General features: G+C 44.0%; 1 protein-coding gene across 2 annotated transcripts in view; it reads left to right on the plus strand.

Annotated features, from left to right (window-relative positions):
• Positions 1 to 17,553, plus strand: part of TJP1 (tight junction protein 1) — a 263,490-nt gene that overhangs the window by 38,394 nt on the left and 207,543 nt on the right. Inside the window, exon 1 of one of the 2 annotated variants that reach the window (XM_063142594.1) lies at positions 5,310 to 5,534. The exons of the other annotated variant lie outside the window; for it this stretch is intronic. Within the exon in view, the coding sequence (XP_062998664.1) occupies positions 5,368 to 5,534 (167 nt within the window). The 5' untranslated portion in view covers positions 5,310 to 5,367. Of the gene's footprint in view, positions 1 to 5,309; positions 5,535 to 17,553 lie in introns of those variants that run through there. 2 annotated transcript variants of the gene reach the window in all.

Below are 17,553 nucleotides of genomic sequence, written 5' to 3' on the forward strand. Positions count from 1 at the left end.
AGAGCACGAGCGGGGCAATAGTGTGAGATGAGAGAGGAGAGATAGGCAGGAGCTAGACCGTGAAGAGCTTTGAAGGTCAACAGGAGAAGTTTATATTGGATTCTGGAATGAATTGGGAGCCAATGAAGAGATTTCAGAAGCGGAGTGACATGGTCAGAGCGGCGGGCCAGGAAGATGATCTTAGCGGCAGAGTGGTGGACAGAGACCAGCGGACTGATGTGAGATGAGGGGAGGCCAGAGAGGAGGAGGTTGCAGTAGTCCAACCAAGAGATAACCAGTGCGTGAACGAGAGTCTTGGCAGAAGAGACAGACAAAAATGGTCGAATCCTGGCAATATTATACAGGAAGAAACGACAAGATTTAGCTACTGCCTCGATATGAGGAATAAAGGAGAGCGAGGAATCAAATATAAAGCCAAGGCTACGAGTTTCCTTGATCGGAGTAAGCGTGACATCGTTGACAGTAAGAGAGAATGAGAGATGAGAAATGAGAGAAATGGGCCTTCTGGTGACCCTCCCCCAAATCGCTTTGGGCTGTGACTTCATTAAAGGCTTGCATGCAAATTTCCATTAACAGAAAGTGCAAATGTGACGGAAGAGCGGGGAGGTATCTTCTTGGGAAAATATGGCTCCAAAACCTCCTTTCTTTGTAGAATTGGATCCTATCTGGCTTTCCCAGAACCTCTTCTCCCCACTAACTGCCACCCCCCCAGTTTCAATAGCAGTGAGACTTTGGAATAGGATGACAGTTCTACGCTGAGGTGTTGTTGGGTTCCACGGCTGATTATAGCTGTAAAGCACAAGCAATGGTGGCTGCAGGTGGCGGTCGTGCCAGGATTAAAATAATGTGGGGCTATTCTAAGCCCTAATGAGATTAGCATTGCTGAAGATAGAGACCCAGAGGGGAGAGGGCAGCTCCAGGCCTCTGAGGATGGCAGTGGCAAAGGCAGCTGTTCCCTCTAGCTCCTGGCACGGCTGTGGGACGGTGCACGGCCACTGGACACGACCGGCGGCATGGCTCTCTGCTGGCGAAGGGAGGAAGAGAGCCCCAGCCCCATGGTACAGGGCCAAGGGGCAAGCCCGGCCGCTGCCCACTGAGAGTGGGCAAAGCAAGACAGACGCCAGGTAACCCAGAGGGGTGACAGCTGTGAGGGAAGGTTGTGGTCAGTCAGGGTCGTGGAAAGATAGCTGGAGATGGGGGAAGAATAGCCCCTAGGAAAATAAGGGGGCAAGACTGGAGGTGGAGCAGCTCCAGAGAGATGTAGGAGGACATTATATGTGTGGGTATGTTTATGTCAGTTTCAGACACTGTGGTAGTGTGGAAGACCAGGCCTAGGGACTGAAGTGTGTGCATGTGTGTGTGCAAAAGAGGGGGCGGAGAGAGAGAGAAAACGGGGAGAGAGAAATCTCAAACAGCAATAAGAGAAAGAGACTCGAAGGGGGTCTCGTAAAACAACATACATGCATGTCTCTGTGTCTATAAGGTTCAAAACAAAGTCACATGGACACATGAGGGAAAGAGGTGTGCGAATGTAGGAACAGTGGTGCAGCTAGGTAATTTTACACCCTGAACATAATAGTCTAATAGGGCCCTCCTTTAGATGGCTGTGTGTGTTATTTCAGTTGTGAAGTACACAGCAGACATTTCTCTTTTCCCCACCCTCTTCAACTGCCTTTCCATGCTTTAAAACATGATAACAAAGCTGTTTGCCAACCCTGTTTTGCGTTTTGTTTTTAAAGAAAATACTCTGAATATGTGCAACTTTGCATTTTAAACTCATTTAAATCATTGCACTGGCATGACTACAGGAATAAAACAGAGTTTGCTTCTGCACCTGCCACTCTTTGGGTGGTCATTTGGGGGCCCCTCTGAGCCGTGGGGCCGTGGATAAAGCCCCAAGATCCAGGCCTCGAGGCACCACTATATAAAGAATAATTAGCCCTTCAATAGCTAATATATGCCCTTTATTTATTTATTTATTTATTACATTTTTATACTGCCCAATAGTGAGGGGAGGATTTTGTACTTTGCTACTCTTGTGTGAATCTGGGTGTGTGCATTTGTTGGAACTAACAATACCCTTTGGGAGAAGAGTTAAAAGTGTGTTCTACAGCAATATACTGAGCCATGCAAAAAAGCTCCTGGCTTCGATGTGTTGGTTCCAATGCAGTGTGTGTGTGTGTGTGTGTGTGTGTGTGTGTGTGTGTGTGTGTGTGTGTATGGCCTTAGCTAGACCTAAGGTTTATCCCGGGGTCGTCTCGGGGTCGTCCCCGCCTGCTCCCGGGATACCCTGTGTGTCATTTACATGAACAGGGATGACCCCGGACGATCCCAGGATAAACCTTAGGTTTAGCTAAGGCCTATGTAGTATGTGAGAATTGTATTTATTATGACATTTATATTCCTGCTTTTCTCCAAGTAGCTCAAAGCAGTGTACGTGGTTCTCCCCCTCCACCCTGCAGCTTAACATTTTATCTATACAACAATCCTGTGAGGATAGTTAGGCCTTAGCTAGACCCAAGGATTATCCCAGGCAAATGGAGGGGTCGTCCCTGCATGCTCCCGGGATCCCCTGTGTGTCATTTGGATGCACAGGGATGATCCCGGGACAATCCCAGGATATAGGTCTGGTCTAGCCATGGCCTTAGGCTAAGAGATAGAACTTGGACTAAAATTAACTGGAGGGGCAGAAGTTGCCCGCCCCTCCTTTAGAGTGCCACCCTAGCAGTTCACAACCCAAAAACAAACAACCCAAAAACAAAACCCTCTTCCTGCGTGGTTTCTGGTTAACAACCCATAATTAAACCCTACTTCAGGTTTCGCATGTAACGACAACTCATGGTTCAGCAACGACGCATGATTCATCATCAAGCCATACTCAATCTTTACTTGGGGTTGTCATTAAGCGCAAACCAGGCCAATGTGTGTGTGCATGCATGTGTGAAAGGAGAATGTCAGAACCAGCTTTATGCTAAATCAGACTATTCATCCATCTAGTTCAGTATCCCATTCATACCTGAAGATACTAAGGGGGAGTATGTGTCAGGGGTAGGGCATAAGTGTCAACAAGAAGCAGACATCCAAAATATGTGCCCTGGAACCCATTGAAATATGAAAAAAAGTTATATTATAATATTTCTATCTTGCCAGTTTACATACTTATATAAAATGGCTTGGAGGAAAATAAAAACAATACAAAAGTAATATTATTTATTTATTTATTACATTTATTTATTTATTACATAATATAAAACACTGCCTAAAAAATAAAATAAAAATTGACATTTCAGAAATTCGACAATGGTAGTGATGATGGATACCGAGAAAAAAATTCCTGGCGAGGTATCTGTGGTGGCCCATTCGCACATGCAAATAACCGCTAAGCTGCAATTCTAAGCATAGTTTGGTCAGCCCTGTTGAACACAGTGTAACTTTTGAGTACTGTACCTAGGATTGTGCTGCACATTATTGTGAAGTGATGGTCACGGATGTTGTGTGAAGCAGTCTCTTCAATACCTAACTGCTGCAATGCTCCAAAGCATTGCATGAAAGTTCTGAGCCAGTGGTGGTGTACCTGGGACAGGAAATTCACACATGCAAATAGGCAGTGTTGCCTTAGAATGACAATTATGCAGTGGTGATATATGACAGCCTTCTCACATATGCAAATAATCACTAATTTTACACTCTTAAACACATTTACTATTGAGCAAGTCCCACAAACTACAAGGGACTTCTGAATAAGCATGTTCAGGATTGTACTGTAAATGATGCTATTATGAAGTGATGAACATGCGTGCGCATGTGAATCTGATCTTCAACAACTTGCACCTGAAATGCTCCAACCTGTGACGAGCTCCATTCAGGCAGGCCTTGAAAAGGTTGCTGAACAGTTGAGAATATCGGTAGTTATTTTTTCTGATGCGGAAATAGCGGCCATTTTAGTGGCCATTTTGACCTGGACTGCAATTTTGGGTTTATCTACACCAAGCAGGATATTCCACTATGAAAGTGGTATATAAAAGGCAGGAGCCCCACTACTGCTTTATAGTGATATTGAAGTGCAGTGCAGGATCTACACTATTGATTTATAGTGGTAATTAAGTGCACTGACAACTGTTGGGGTCCATGACACATCTACACCAAGCAGAATATAACACTATGAATGTGGTATGAAAGCAGTATATGGTATGTGTCTTGGGTCCCAACAGTTGTCAGTGCACTTCAATACCGCTATAAAGCAGTAGTGTGGCTCCTGCCTTTTATATACCACTGTCATACCACTTTCATAGTGGAATATCCTACTTGGTGTAGATGAGCCCTTCCAATAAGGCACTGGTTTCGACATCGATTTCAGCCCTATAGAAAAATATATATGGTTCAGACATAAGTTATGTATATACTTTGCTTTGTAGAACCAAAAGAAAAAAGTTGATTAGGTGGTCTGCGAAGACCACCAGCAATTGTCAAGTGGTCCATAGTAAAAGAAAAAAAAACATTGCTGCATTGGAGGGTGATACCAGTATTCTGTCTGCCTGTGGGTGGGTGGTGTGCACACATGTATGGGACGGCCTGTTTCTCTGCATTTAACCACTAAGCAACAGTATTTGGAGTGACAAGCATGCATGTGTGAATCAACCCTTCCGAAGGGAAGCTAAAATGGTCCAAAACACCTTGTTGGAGGTGGTAACGAAGGCCGTTTCTACACCTGCCTTTTTCCCCGCCTGGGTCATCCACAGATCATCCCTCTGCATCCAAATGGCACACAGGGGATCCCGGGAGCAGGCAGGGACGAACCCGCCGTTTTCCTGGGATAACCCTTAGGTGTAGAAAGGGCCAAATATTCTCTCTTCCCCGCTGTATCTGTGTGTGCATGCTCTTGTGTTTGTATTTCGGATGCCCCATTGCTACATGTAACGCCTTACTCGGACTGCTTGCACTCGTGGTGTGACGAGCGCGCACGTGTGCATGAGCCCCGAGCAGGGAGAGTGAGGAGGGGGGAGAGGAAGAGGAAGCTGAGCGGGAGCAGGAGCAGCAAAGGTGGGCGAGCGAGGGAGGGAGGGAGTGCGACAGCAGGCGTGGAGGAGGAGAAGAAAAAGAGGGAGCGCCTATCAGCTGGGATAGAGAGACAGAGAGAGGAGGAGGAGGAGGAGGAGGCGAGCGTGAGCTGGGGAGGAGAGGGGGAGTGCGGCAGGAGGAGGAGGAGGAGAGAGTGAGCCGGAGAGGGGGGGCCTCCACAGCTAGAGAAAGAGAGAGAGAGAGAGAGAGAGAGAGAGAGAGAGGGAGCGCGGCAGGAGGAGGAGGAGAGGAGGAGGAGAAGCGCGACGCAGGACGGCAGATGCCTGGAAATAAAAATTTGATGATTGCATGCAGCGGCTGGAGAGACTCTGTCGGTGGCGGCGGCGGGGACGCAGCAGGGACCGGGGGGGCGACGGCAAAATGAAGTATCAGAAATACCTGACGGTCTTGCAGATGGCCATCGGGGTGACCGCCTCCAACCGGGGCAGCCTCATGCCCTTAAAGCGGAAGCTCTGGTGAGTAGCGGGCGCCGCTGCGCTGCGGGTTCGCGGCGGCCGCTGTTATAGCTCGGCATTGCGCCTGGCGCGTGTGTCGTCTGGGCGCCCGCCCGCCTGCCTGCCTGCTTCTGCCCTCTTGGGCTTCTGTGGCCGAGATCCACGCGCGCACCCACGCGCACGGGCAGCCACCCAGGGCGAAGGGGCCGGCGAGCCTCTCCTGCTGCCCGCCACGCAGCTCGGCGCAGCTGGGGACCCAGAAGTGCGGCATTCGTTGAAAATCACCCTCGTGCGATAATCCCATTGCTTTGCGAAAGGGTCCCTCCTTCCATTCCCGGAGGACGCTCGCACGTCACGGGGAAATGTTATTGGAATCATTTGCAGCAAAATGTGTGGCGGGGGGGGGATGTTGGTGGTGGTGGGGGTTGTTTTGCTTTTTGCCCCCCTGTCCCTCCAGCAGAGGGTGAGACATCGCTGTTGCTGCTTTAGTGGTCCTTTGTTGCTAAAGCATGTCAGTTTCATCACTACCCGGTTGAGGTGGGGGGGAGGGGTGAACAAGGCTTTTATTGTCACGAACAACCAATTGGAAGCTTCTCCAGAGTTCAAAAGTGTCATGCTGGGCCTTATCTATCTCTCTTTAACCAGAAATGTTGGTAAAATTTGAGCTGGAGTCATGGATGCTTTTCCAGGAAGATGCAGGGAGAGACAGAGAGAGTGTGATAGGGAAGGCCCTAGTTGGGTAATAGAACGTGGACCATATTCTTTTGATCTGCTTGGTAGTTGCATTTTTTCCTAAACAAAATCCTGACATGAAGGAAGTGTGTCTTTGCAGTGCCATAAAATCGGCTTTCATGATGGTTGTCAGGTGGGGATATCTTCTTCTTCTTCTTCTTCTTCTTCTTCTTCTTCTTCTTCTTCTTCTTCTTCTTCTTCTTCTTCTTCTTCTTCATGTGTTGTGAGAACTGACCTTTTAGCTTTTATATTGTCTATGCTTTCCTCTATTTCCTTAAGGGCTTTAGCTCAAACCGTTTACAATGTTTTCCAGTGTGTGTGTTTGTGTGTGTGTGTGTGTGTGTGTGTGTGTGTGTGTGTGTGTGTTGGGAGGTGCAGATTGTCACACTGTAATTATGGAGCAGGGGTGAGGAGGGGCACAAAGATGCTGATGCTGTGCATTAACCAATGACTTGTAAAGAATTGGTGTCAATTTGACTTGAAGCAGTAGGACATGGTGGTTTTTAGAAGGAGATGACAAATAGTCAAGAAGGAGAATCTAAATCCAAGCCAAATGTGCTTTTAGGAAGGGGGGGTGGAGAAAGCAAAGAGCAGAATTTTATTGTCTCAAATATTCAGCATAACCAATACAATGCACAAATAAAAGTTTCATTTTTAAAAAATGGCAGTACCAAAGAGCAGATGTGATTCTCCATCTTTTGTATATTTTATTTGACTTTTAATGTCCAAATGCAATTCAGGTACATGATAGATGCCTCTCTGTTGAAGTCCAGGAAAGGAGAGACATTCATCATATTGCTTAAATTGCATTTGCATATATAAAAGTCCAGTCCAGTGTTCATGGGCTGAAGAATGACATCGGAGCAATGGCTTGCTATCGCCATGACCCTAGGTCACAGTGAGAGTGTGTAAAATGTCATTGGGGGTGCTGATAATACAGAAAGTGGCTTCAGCATCTTAGAACAACCAGCAAATAGAGACTATTTCCGGCACTTGGTATGTTTGATTACTCCTCCCTTTCTCCCTTATATAAATTAGCAAAAGACGTGGCATGAGAAAGAGAAGTAAAGTATACATCAAGGCAATGCTTACCATTTTGCTCATTTGAAGCCTTTTCTCAGTAAAGGAATACTGCCATAACTAGGTTTTCAAGAACACGTTGCTATTTTCATGATGTGGTGCTGCCCTCCGTTCCCTCTGGCAGATTTTTTATTATTATTATTTTTTTAAAGCCTGCTTTTATCTTCATAGAATTAATTTAGCTGATTTTAGGAGCATGGTATAAGTATCGTAAGGGATATGCAAATAACTCCCATGCTTTCTCTAAAAAAGTTTATATAGCATATTAACTTGAACAAGCAATGCAAAGCCTCTTGATATCACAATAAAAAAGAGTTTGGATCTTCCTTTAAAAACCCATTCCTTGCAGGGATTAATATGCTTGTAGTTTTAGTTGTGTGAAACTCATACAATGATGGTTAACTCTAGCTCACTCACAACAATGTCCTCTCTCAGTAGTATATACATGATTCAGTGAGGTGTGTACACATGTTAATGACAGATATTTAATCGTCAGGAACAAAAGTGAACATTAAATGGCTTCTATTTTTATACCCTTCAGTGTGTTCTTTTCAAAGTGCCCTCAGATTACAGGGCAACTTTGTATAATGGTAGTTCTTGCTGTACAAGTTGTGGTGGGGGACAAGGAAACATTGACAGCAGAGCACCCATCCACTAATCATGCATAAATATACGATACTTGAGTTTATCAATGGTTGTTATGATCAGAACAAGATTGCATTGGGAAATCTAATTGACACCTATGAGCACTTAGACTCAGTGGCTGCAATCCTCTACATGTACCCAGGAGTAAGGCCTATTGAACTCAATGGGACATGTTTCTGAGTAGATATGTATACATTGCATTGTTAGAGGTTTTTCTGTCATTAGGATTGCCTTGTAGTTTTCATATCAGTTTTCTATGATGTCTGAAAGTATTCTTAACTTGACAATCTGTGCAACATAAATTGTAAAATTGGAAAGAATAATTTTTAGTTGTGGCACTTTTGCAAAACAGTAGGAATTCATCAACAGAAATACTCCTTACTTAATTTTTTAAGAAGGTGTAGAAATGTTTTCCATCCACACAGTTTACAAAATAACAGGTCAATGGGCATTTTCCTACCTTATCTCAGGAAAAGTGGGTTGTAAATGTTTTTTTAAAAAATAAACTATTTCATGTGAAAGAAAATAAGTCAATTCAGTATTTTGAATTTTATGAATTCAAAGTGACATTGTTTGTAAAACAATAGGATGTCAGTGTTATGGTTTGCTCTAGGGGCCATATGTTGTCTGATACATTATTATGTACTGTTGGTGCAAGCAAAATAGATGATGATGATGATAATAATAATAATAATAGATTTAAAAAAATACTTAGCTTCCGTTGGGGGAGATAATCCACCTGAATCCCATTGAATGAAAAATGAAAAGGTAGCAGCAATTGTTTGGTTCCTTTACAGAACATCTGCCACTCTAATTTCTATAATAATAATAATAATAATAATAATAATAATAATAATAATAATAATAATAATATAAAAAAGGACTTGTCCCATGGAATGCTAAAAGCACAGCTTCATCACTATATAGTTTGCTTGTCGGTGTTTTTTAATCTTATGTTTCCTGCTCACACAATATTGGGAAATCTAATTTTGAGGTGGCTAATTCAATTTCAGGGGCTGCGAGTGTCAAAACAGTGACTGTAAGGAAACCATTTAGAGTCATTAAGAAAATGAATGGGGTGGTCTCAAGATTGATTCCTGGGAGAGTCATCCAGATCACCAAATCGCTCTCCCATTTGGCACTAGTTTAGCAGAAAGGCCACTGTGGCTCAATTCTATCCTAATAAGATTGTTCAGACCATGTTAGTCATCATGCATGACTACCCGCCAGCCATTGTAAATTCGAAGGATAGGCTCCTCCCACTCTCACGCTTGTACATCTCCTTAGAGGTCTTCACCCCTTGAGCTGGGCTCCAGCCAAAGCCATAACCAGTGATGTCTGCAGCCAGGCAGAGGTCCTCGCAGATCCCTCGCAGTCAGGGTAGGCAATATCAAGTTAGATGGGAAAACAGGATGAATTAAGGTAGCCTCCTTACATCCCTGCATATATGCTGGAACACACACACATTAACACTCTGCTCATGTAAACATCTGGAATCTACATGACCCCTTGGAGACATTTGGAGAGAAATTTCTATGTGTCCCACCACCAGCTGTGGTGGCGCTGGCGATAACAAGGGCCTTCCTTTGGGCAGCACCCAGCCTGTGGAACTCTCCACATCCAGAGGAACTCTGGCCCCAATCCGTTCCACAGAGCCTGTGTCTATTGACACAAGTGGAAGTGTTTCTGCACCCCACCCCCTCTGCTTATTGCAGCTGGAGAGGGGAGCGTTAACTCTCCATTCCCCACATGCTACAAGACTTCCTCCCAAAAATCATCCCCTGCATGGTAATTAAGCTTAGAAAGCAACTTCTCCCGTTGGTTTGGGATGATCTGGGGCAAGGTGCCAATTACCTGAAGAATTTATTTTATATGAGGTGACTTGGATGAGAAATTGATTGGCTGCCATTGCCACCTCATTATTATTTCTAAATTTCCATGTATAGGTATTAATTAGGATATGCAGATTTTTGTCCTATGGGCCTGGGCCCCAAATCTTTTCTGTGCCTAGCAACACCCCTGCTTGGCTGGCCTTCTGTTTGAGTTTCCATATTGTATTTCGGTTATGTCCATTGTTGTGTTCTTCCGTTGGAGCAATTTTTATTTCAGTAAGTTGTTTTGTGTGTGTGTGCACACAACATATGGCCTACCTGGTTAAAAGTAATCACCAGATGCATTCATGCCTGCCAAGTTGTGACCTCGCTTCTCCCCTACCCCACCCCATCCCACCCACCGAGTTTTTCTGGTTTAGGTCAGACTTCGGCATCTACACATATAGGATAGTGCAGGCCCAACCGTTTTGGTCCAGTGTCAGGGCCAGTCTCACAGAATTGCTGCTGGGGTGGCTAGGTCCTCATTTATAAAATGGCAGCCATGATAGGCATGGCTGGGTCAAAAAAAAAAAAAAATCCAGAAAGTGAGGCTAAAAGAAAAGTTAGTTGCCGAAGACCGTACATATAAGACAGAAGCAGGGCCTGAGCACTGAAAAACAAAACCATTCTTTTAAACCCAGATAAAGATTGTGCTGGAGTGCAGCACTTTGATTTGCAGCAAGCCAGCCTTCTATTATTATTATTATTATTATTATTATTATTATTATTATTATTATTATTATTATTATTATTATTATTCCAGGCCAGGGAGCCTGGTGTGGAACAAGAGAGATGTCTGTGAGAGAGGCACCATATTGGAGATCCTAGAATTAGGATGTATATTTAGTCAAAACAGCAGCAGCCTTGCACAAGAGGTAGGTATCAGAAGGGTTTTAGGATATCCTAAAATTTGCAAATGTACAGAAAAACTGGGGGACGGAGCAGAATCGCCCTGAGTGTGATCAGTGACCACCCAGTGTGCACCTAGGCCTTAGCTAGACCTACCTTATAGCCCGTGACTGAGGGGGGAAGATCTCGCATTGTGATTAACAGGAGATCCCTCCTCTGCTTACACATGAGGCACAACGACCTCAGGAAGAGAGCTGTCGCACCCGCCATTTTTTTAAAAGAGGACAGAGCACATGAACGGTCTTGCACTAAAGGTAAGGTTTTTTTAAACATTTAATTAAAATTTAAAAATGTTCCCGCTCACACCACCCTAACCCCAATGGGCATAGCGCTCCTGAGGAGCGCTCCTGAGGAGCGCTGCGCCCTGTGTGCAGCTCCCGGCTCCGCACGAGCCGGGTCAAACCGTGGCAACAGGCCGCACATTCCGTGGTCTCAGGACTGCGGAAAAAGCAGGCCCAAAGGGGAGGTCTCTATCCCGGGGCAAGGGGGGGATCATCCCTCCCTGATCCCGGGATCCCTTGTGCATCATGTGGACGGGCTCGCCTCGTGATAAACCCCGGTCTAGCTAAGGCCCAACTGTTTGAAGGGAAAACATGGGAAACCTGGGGTGCTGGAATGGAATAGAATATCCTGGAAAAGGGCTGGAAAACTGGAATCTTGATCAAAAGCACTCCACACTGCAACACTTTTTTGCAGATTGCACTGGTTGTCCCTGTTTCTGAAGAAAGGCCTACAGTAATTGTTTTGTGTTTAACCTGGTTTCGTGGTTTTATCCTGGTTGTGCTTTTTATATTGTATTTTGTATTTGTATTTTTAACTTGTTGGTTGTTTTATGATGGTTTTAATTTTTGTGAACCGCCCAGAGAGCTTCGGCTATTGGGCGGTATAAAAATGTAATAAATAAATAAATAAATAACCACACACCAAAAAATTAATATTGCCATTTGGTCTCACCTTGATCAAACAATCCAAGATCAGAGTAGAGAGAGGGAAGCACGAACTGATACACTAATTACCTGGGAAAAAATGATTGACCTGGGAGAATCCTAAAACTGTATAATACTGTCAGTATTTACTGAAATCCCAATATGAATGAGCAAAATGTTCCATAAAGGAGGTGTGATTAACGGGACGTGCGTGTCGAGAATAGATTGTCTTGCTGAAAGAAGATGCATGTCCTTTACTGATAGAGGTGCCAGATCCTTGCGACATTTGGCACCTTGAGCAAAAATATCAACGTGGCCCCCTCTGCTCTTGGTTTTGGAAGCTGCTCCACTCCAAACCCTCCTGGCTTTGCAGCTGTCGATAGAGGAGTCAGCCCTCTATGCTGGTCCTCCTCTGCCCACAGCATCTCTGAGTTACATTTGGCCTCTTAGTTCTGATAACTTGCACATGCCCAGTTCTATGCCTTCATGATTTTTGCCCCACACTTCTTGCTTTGTCTGCTACAGTTCATGGATGGTAGAAGTGAGTGTCTGACCTTCAGGTGCCCCGGCCAAATGAGGTGAGGTAGGTAGCTACTAAGGAGAGGGCCTTTTCAGTGGTGGCACCCTAGTTGTGGAATGCCCTCCCCAGAGAAGTTCAGCTGGTGTGGTGTTTTCATTGCCAGATGAAGAACATGCTTATTTTCAGAGGCTTTTGAGTCCTTTAGTTTTATTTTTAAATGTGTTATTGTGTTTTTAGATCTTTTACACTGCTACTGTTTTTTTCTCTTTTGTTTTTTATTATATTTTAAACTTTTAAAGGTTTTATATTATGTTTTATCATGTTTTCCTTAGGGTTTTAATTTTTGTGAACCATCCAAACAACTTTGTCTATTGGACAATATAGAAATGTTATGAATGAATGAATGAATGAATGAATGAATGAATGAATGAATACATAAATAAAATAAGAGAGGACAAAAGAGAATACCGATGTAATGCAAATATAGAAATAATTACTGTAATTTAAATAGGAAATTAAAAAGGAGGTTGTTCATCAACACTTAGCACCTGGGCAGCAGACTGAGTTGGCATACAAGTCAGTTAATCCCTCTTCTCCACTATGGTGAGATGTATTTCTATTTATTTATAAATTTGCACCTCTATGATATATTTGCACATGCAAATGTTATGCACATTAATATCCTCTTTTGCCCCCTTTTTTGTGGTGAGATTTTTCTTCTTGGCAATGCTTAAGTGGCTACCCTATAATGAAGGTTGGCAAAATGGGTGGGAGAGAAAGAAATCAGAAAATACAGAAAACAAGCTGCAGTTTGTTTGCTCATCTGCAAGACAGCTTTCATGGCTAAAGCAACAAACTATGGTTAGCATAAACTATGGCTTAGCATTATGTGTGAATGCAGCCAATGTTTGCAGAACCACAAGTTCTGTCTAAATTGTGTTGTCATTATTTTAATGAATATCACAATGTTATAGCAATTACAATGAATAAATATAAATATGAAAACCATTCTCAGGTTGATCAGGCAGAGAGCATATCAGTTCTTTTTCCTCTTTGCGGGTGTCAGTGAGGTATACCGATCATGTTCAGCTGAGTCCTACTGACCTCACCACTTTTGCTTTAGCAGTGGAAAAAAACACAGGTGTTTGACATGAAGTGATTTGAGAATACATTGACGGAAGAGGGAGCAGAGAGATAGCCAAGGGAATTAATAAAGCACTTAGTTCAGATCTGAGTAACAAAAAGGGGTGACCAGTTTAAAGGGATGCTCTGGGAGTAATCACACTGTAAGCACTAAATTCACAGTGTTGACACTTTAGCTCTAAACGTCTCTGTGTTCTAAAATATATATGTTTTGCTGCTCTGTGGAGCAGAACGTCAAGGTTTAGTTTATGTCCTTACTATAAGTCTTACTCAGGTTGCATATCTGATACTGTGTAAGAAGGGATAATGGAGTCAACCCTGTATTGTTAAACGATGTTATGAACACCATATGTATGCCTCAACTCTGCAGAAATGCAGAAAAGGCACGGAACACAGATTTGACTGGACGCCAGCTGTGGCACCTAAAAAGTATGTGGAGGTGAAATGGGATCAGAAGGGGCATTTTAGAGAGGGCAGCTTAGAATTCTGAAGGCGTAATTAAAGCTTATTTCACATTCACGCTCCAACCTTAACCACTTTGCTACGCTCGCTCAGCTCCTCCAAGCGTTGAGATGTCTCCAGCATAACACACTTACCTGGGTTTGGTTTCCTTTGGAAGGAGGTTACTGGAGGCTTTATGGCATATTAAAATATTTGAGTTGAAGCTTAAAACACTCCAGCAGCCAGTGAAATCCGCTGCTCCACATCTGATCTCCAAAGAACAGCATCTCCCCAAGAAAGCTCTTTCTCTGAGCTCTCAGAACTGAAAAACTCAGCCCTTTCCACCTCACTTGAAAACTGAAGTCCCCTAGATTACATCAGGGCAGGAGAGGGGACGTATGCCTGTACCCCCCATTCAGAACATTCCAGAGTGAGCCTGTATCAAGAAGCAATTAGCTGACATGGAGACACATCACCTTCGCTGTTGATCTGTAGTTTCTCTAACCAAAATACTGGAGCTGCCATTGGGAGAAACGGCATCACTGGGTTCCCTCTCATGAGGAAGGACTCTTTCTTATTAGTGCTTTGCATGCAGTAGCAGCGGTAAGTAGCGATGGTAAGAACAGACCACGGAACAACGGACTGGTTTAAGATTGGGAAAGGAGTACGGCAGGGCTGTATATTCTCACCTTACCTATTCAACTTGTATGCAGAACACATCATGCGACGTGCTGGGCTTGAGGAATCCAAGGCTTGAGTTAAAATTGCAGGAAGAAACATTAACAATCTCAGATATGCAGATGACACCACTTTGATGGCTGAAAGCGAGGAGGAGCTGAGGAGCCTTATGACAAAGGTGAAAGAAGAAAGTGCAAAAGCTGGGTTGCAGTTAAACCTCAAAAAAACCAAGATTATGGCAACCAGCTTGATTGATAACTGGCAAATAGAGGGAGAAAATGTGGAGGCAGTGACAGACTTTGTATTTCTGGGCGCAAAGATTACTGCAGACGCTGACTGCAGCCAGGAAATCAGAAGACGTTTACTTCTTGGGAGGAGAGCAATGACAAATCTTGATAAAATAGTTAAGAGCAGAGACACCACACTGACACCAAAGGTCCGCATAGTTAAAGCAATGGTATTCCCCGTAGTAACCTATGGCTGCGAGAGCTGGACCATAAGGAAAGCTGAGCGAAGGAAGATAGATGCTTTTGAACTGTGGTTTTGGAGGAAAATTCTGAGAGTGCCTTGGACTGCAAGAAGATCAAACCAGTCCATACTCCAGGAAATAAAGCCAGACTGCTCACTTGAGGGAATGGTATTAAAGGCAAAACTGAAGTACTTTGGCCACATAATGAGAAGACAGGATACCCTGGAGAAGAGGCTGATGCTAGGGAAAGTGGAAGGCAAAAGGAAGAGGGGCTGACCAAGGGCAAGATGGATGGATGATATTCTGGAGGTGGCAGACTTGACCTTGGGGGAGCTGGGGGTGGCGACGGCCGACAGAAAGCTCTGGTGTGGGCTGGTCCATGAAGTCACAAAGAGTCGGAAACGACTGAACGAATAAACAACAACATGCAGTAGCAGAGGGAGGTGTAGCTGGCAATTACATCAGTGTTTGGGGGTGGAGTGGGTGGGTGAGGAGTCATGTGTATGGCCCTTCTAAAAGTCCTTCCAAAAGTGATCTAGTTTGCTATATTCTTGATTATAACTGGCCTTAAACAACACACTTCCAAATTCAGCTATGCTAGTATTCCAAATTCTGTATTCTGTCCAGTGCAATGGACAGAGCAGTCCTATGGGGCGGAGATGCCATGTTGGAAGAACCGCCATTTCTTAAATCTTTCCGAGATGGTGGGATGACTCCTTTTTCCTTCTCCTTTTTTGGCTCCTAATTTGTTTTTGTTTTTTAAAGTTTTCCCCTCCCACTGGTCGCAATGAGAGGGGAAATAATTACATCATAAAACCAGGGCTGGTTTAATATCCCCCCCCATTACAGGGGCATGTCTGGGGATCCAGGCAGCCTTGGTTCTGGATCCAGAGCCTCCCCAGGTCTGTCTCTGATATGCTTCCAGAACTCCCCCCCTTTTGTCTTTGTTGCTATCAGAGCAGTGACACTGGAGGAGCTGTGTTGGCAGAAATGTCTGCCACTGGTCAAGGGAGGGACACACACACACCCCGCAGTGGATTTCCCTATCTGGGGAAGGACTATCTGGGAAAGGCTCCAGGGACCATAGGATTGCACCCTAAAAATGTATATAAAACAACTTTAGTTAGTGTAGTGTAGTGTGAATGCAACAGAAAATGTTCTCCTTTTTCCTACATTTTAAAACAAAGGTTTGTACCTTAGTAAGAAGTAATTGCTTTCATTTTCTCCTCATTGCAAGAAGTGTTAATTGCCTTTTCTGAAAATTGGTTTTATAGGGAAGGAGGTTGCAATTAGTCAATATAACCTTTTTTTGTGGTTTGGGGGGGACATCTGATTTGTCTAATTAATGTTGTGTCTTACATCATCATCTTGCTGTTGGGTTAACGGGTTTGTCGATAGTTGATTTGGAAGAAGGCTCTTAAATGTATTGAGTAAGTTTCACTTGAATAAGACAGGTAGCAGCTTTACATTGTGTGCAATAGCTTGAATTAGCTTCCAGGGCAGGAGTTGCACTGATGATAAAAAAAAAGATTTTTGATTAGTGGTCAATGTGTTTCTAAACACTGCCTAAGTGTAGAACCTGATGCTAGCACAGAGTGGCTGTAGTGGTAAATTTCTGAAGTGCAGGTGCTCATCATGACAGTCCCTGCAAGAAGAGCTTCAAAATGCAAGCAGCTTTTCTCCTGCAAGAAGAGCTTCAAAATGCAAGCAGCTGTGTTGGTCCATACAGTAGTGACCCATACAATGGTTTAACCAACTCCTTTTGACCTCGGTGCTAAATAAAATATGGCTCAGCATAGGGATGTATGAGAATTTCATTTCTGCTCACAAAACATGCAAGCAAGCTCCCTGTTTGAAGCTCCAAACGCAAGCACGAACATGTATCTGCTGAAAATATTCATAAATTGTCAAGCACATGCCTTGCATTTGTCTCATTCGCGATTCCCAGTTCAATTTGTGCAAATTTCCTCTAGCCCTGCTTTAGTCTATGGAGGAAAGTTGTGCAAATCAGGAAATCTGCACAAATTTGGGGAAACTTGTGCATATCTCCCATTCAGTCACTGCTTGATTTGGGCAAGTTTCCCTATTAGTGCAGAGCACTAATAGTGCAGGGAACGGGCCCGAGACAAACTGAGACGATGTTTGGAGAATCCGGGCAATCTCGAAGATCACTCATTCGCCTGTCCCCAGCTCAGCATCAGAGGAGCCTTAATGCCCATTAATCTGGTCTCGCTGTCACTCCTGCTGATGTTAAGGGGATCACTTCCATACACAGGTCAGGCCAATGGAAGGCATAGTAGAACTAACTCCTGTCCATGACAATGGCTAATAATAGTTACTGCAGAGGAAGTGTACAAGAAGTCAAAGGGCAAGGGAGGTGTGATCCACTCAAGTCATTCACACACTCTCTTGTTGTCAGAGGTTTATTGACTGCTTAGACATCAGGATGCCCTGTCTGGCAACTGAGGCACTAAGAGGGAACTTGGAGTTCTTCTGCAAACCCCAAATCAATTGGAATAGCCCGCTATTCTGCTTTCCCCTCCCACTGAAATCTCATATGAGAAAGGTGTCTAGTAATCATCTCTGAAAATTTAATTTTAAAAATGAAGTTGTTGGATTTTTGTTT

The sequence above is a fragment of the Elgaria multicarinata genome, chromosome 16, assembly GCF_023053635.1.
Source record: "Elgaria multicarinata webbii isolate HBS135686 ecotype San Diego chromosome 16, rElgMul1.1.pri, whole genome shotgun sequence".
NCBI classification, from domain to species: domain Eukaryota; kingdom Metazoa; phylum Chordata; class Lepidosauria; order Squamata; family Anguidae; genus Elgaria; species Elgaria multicarinata.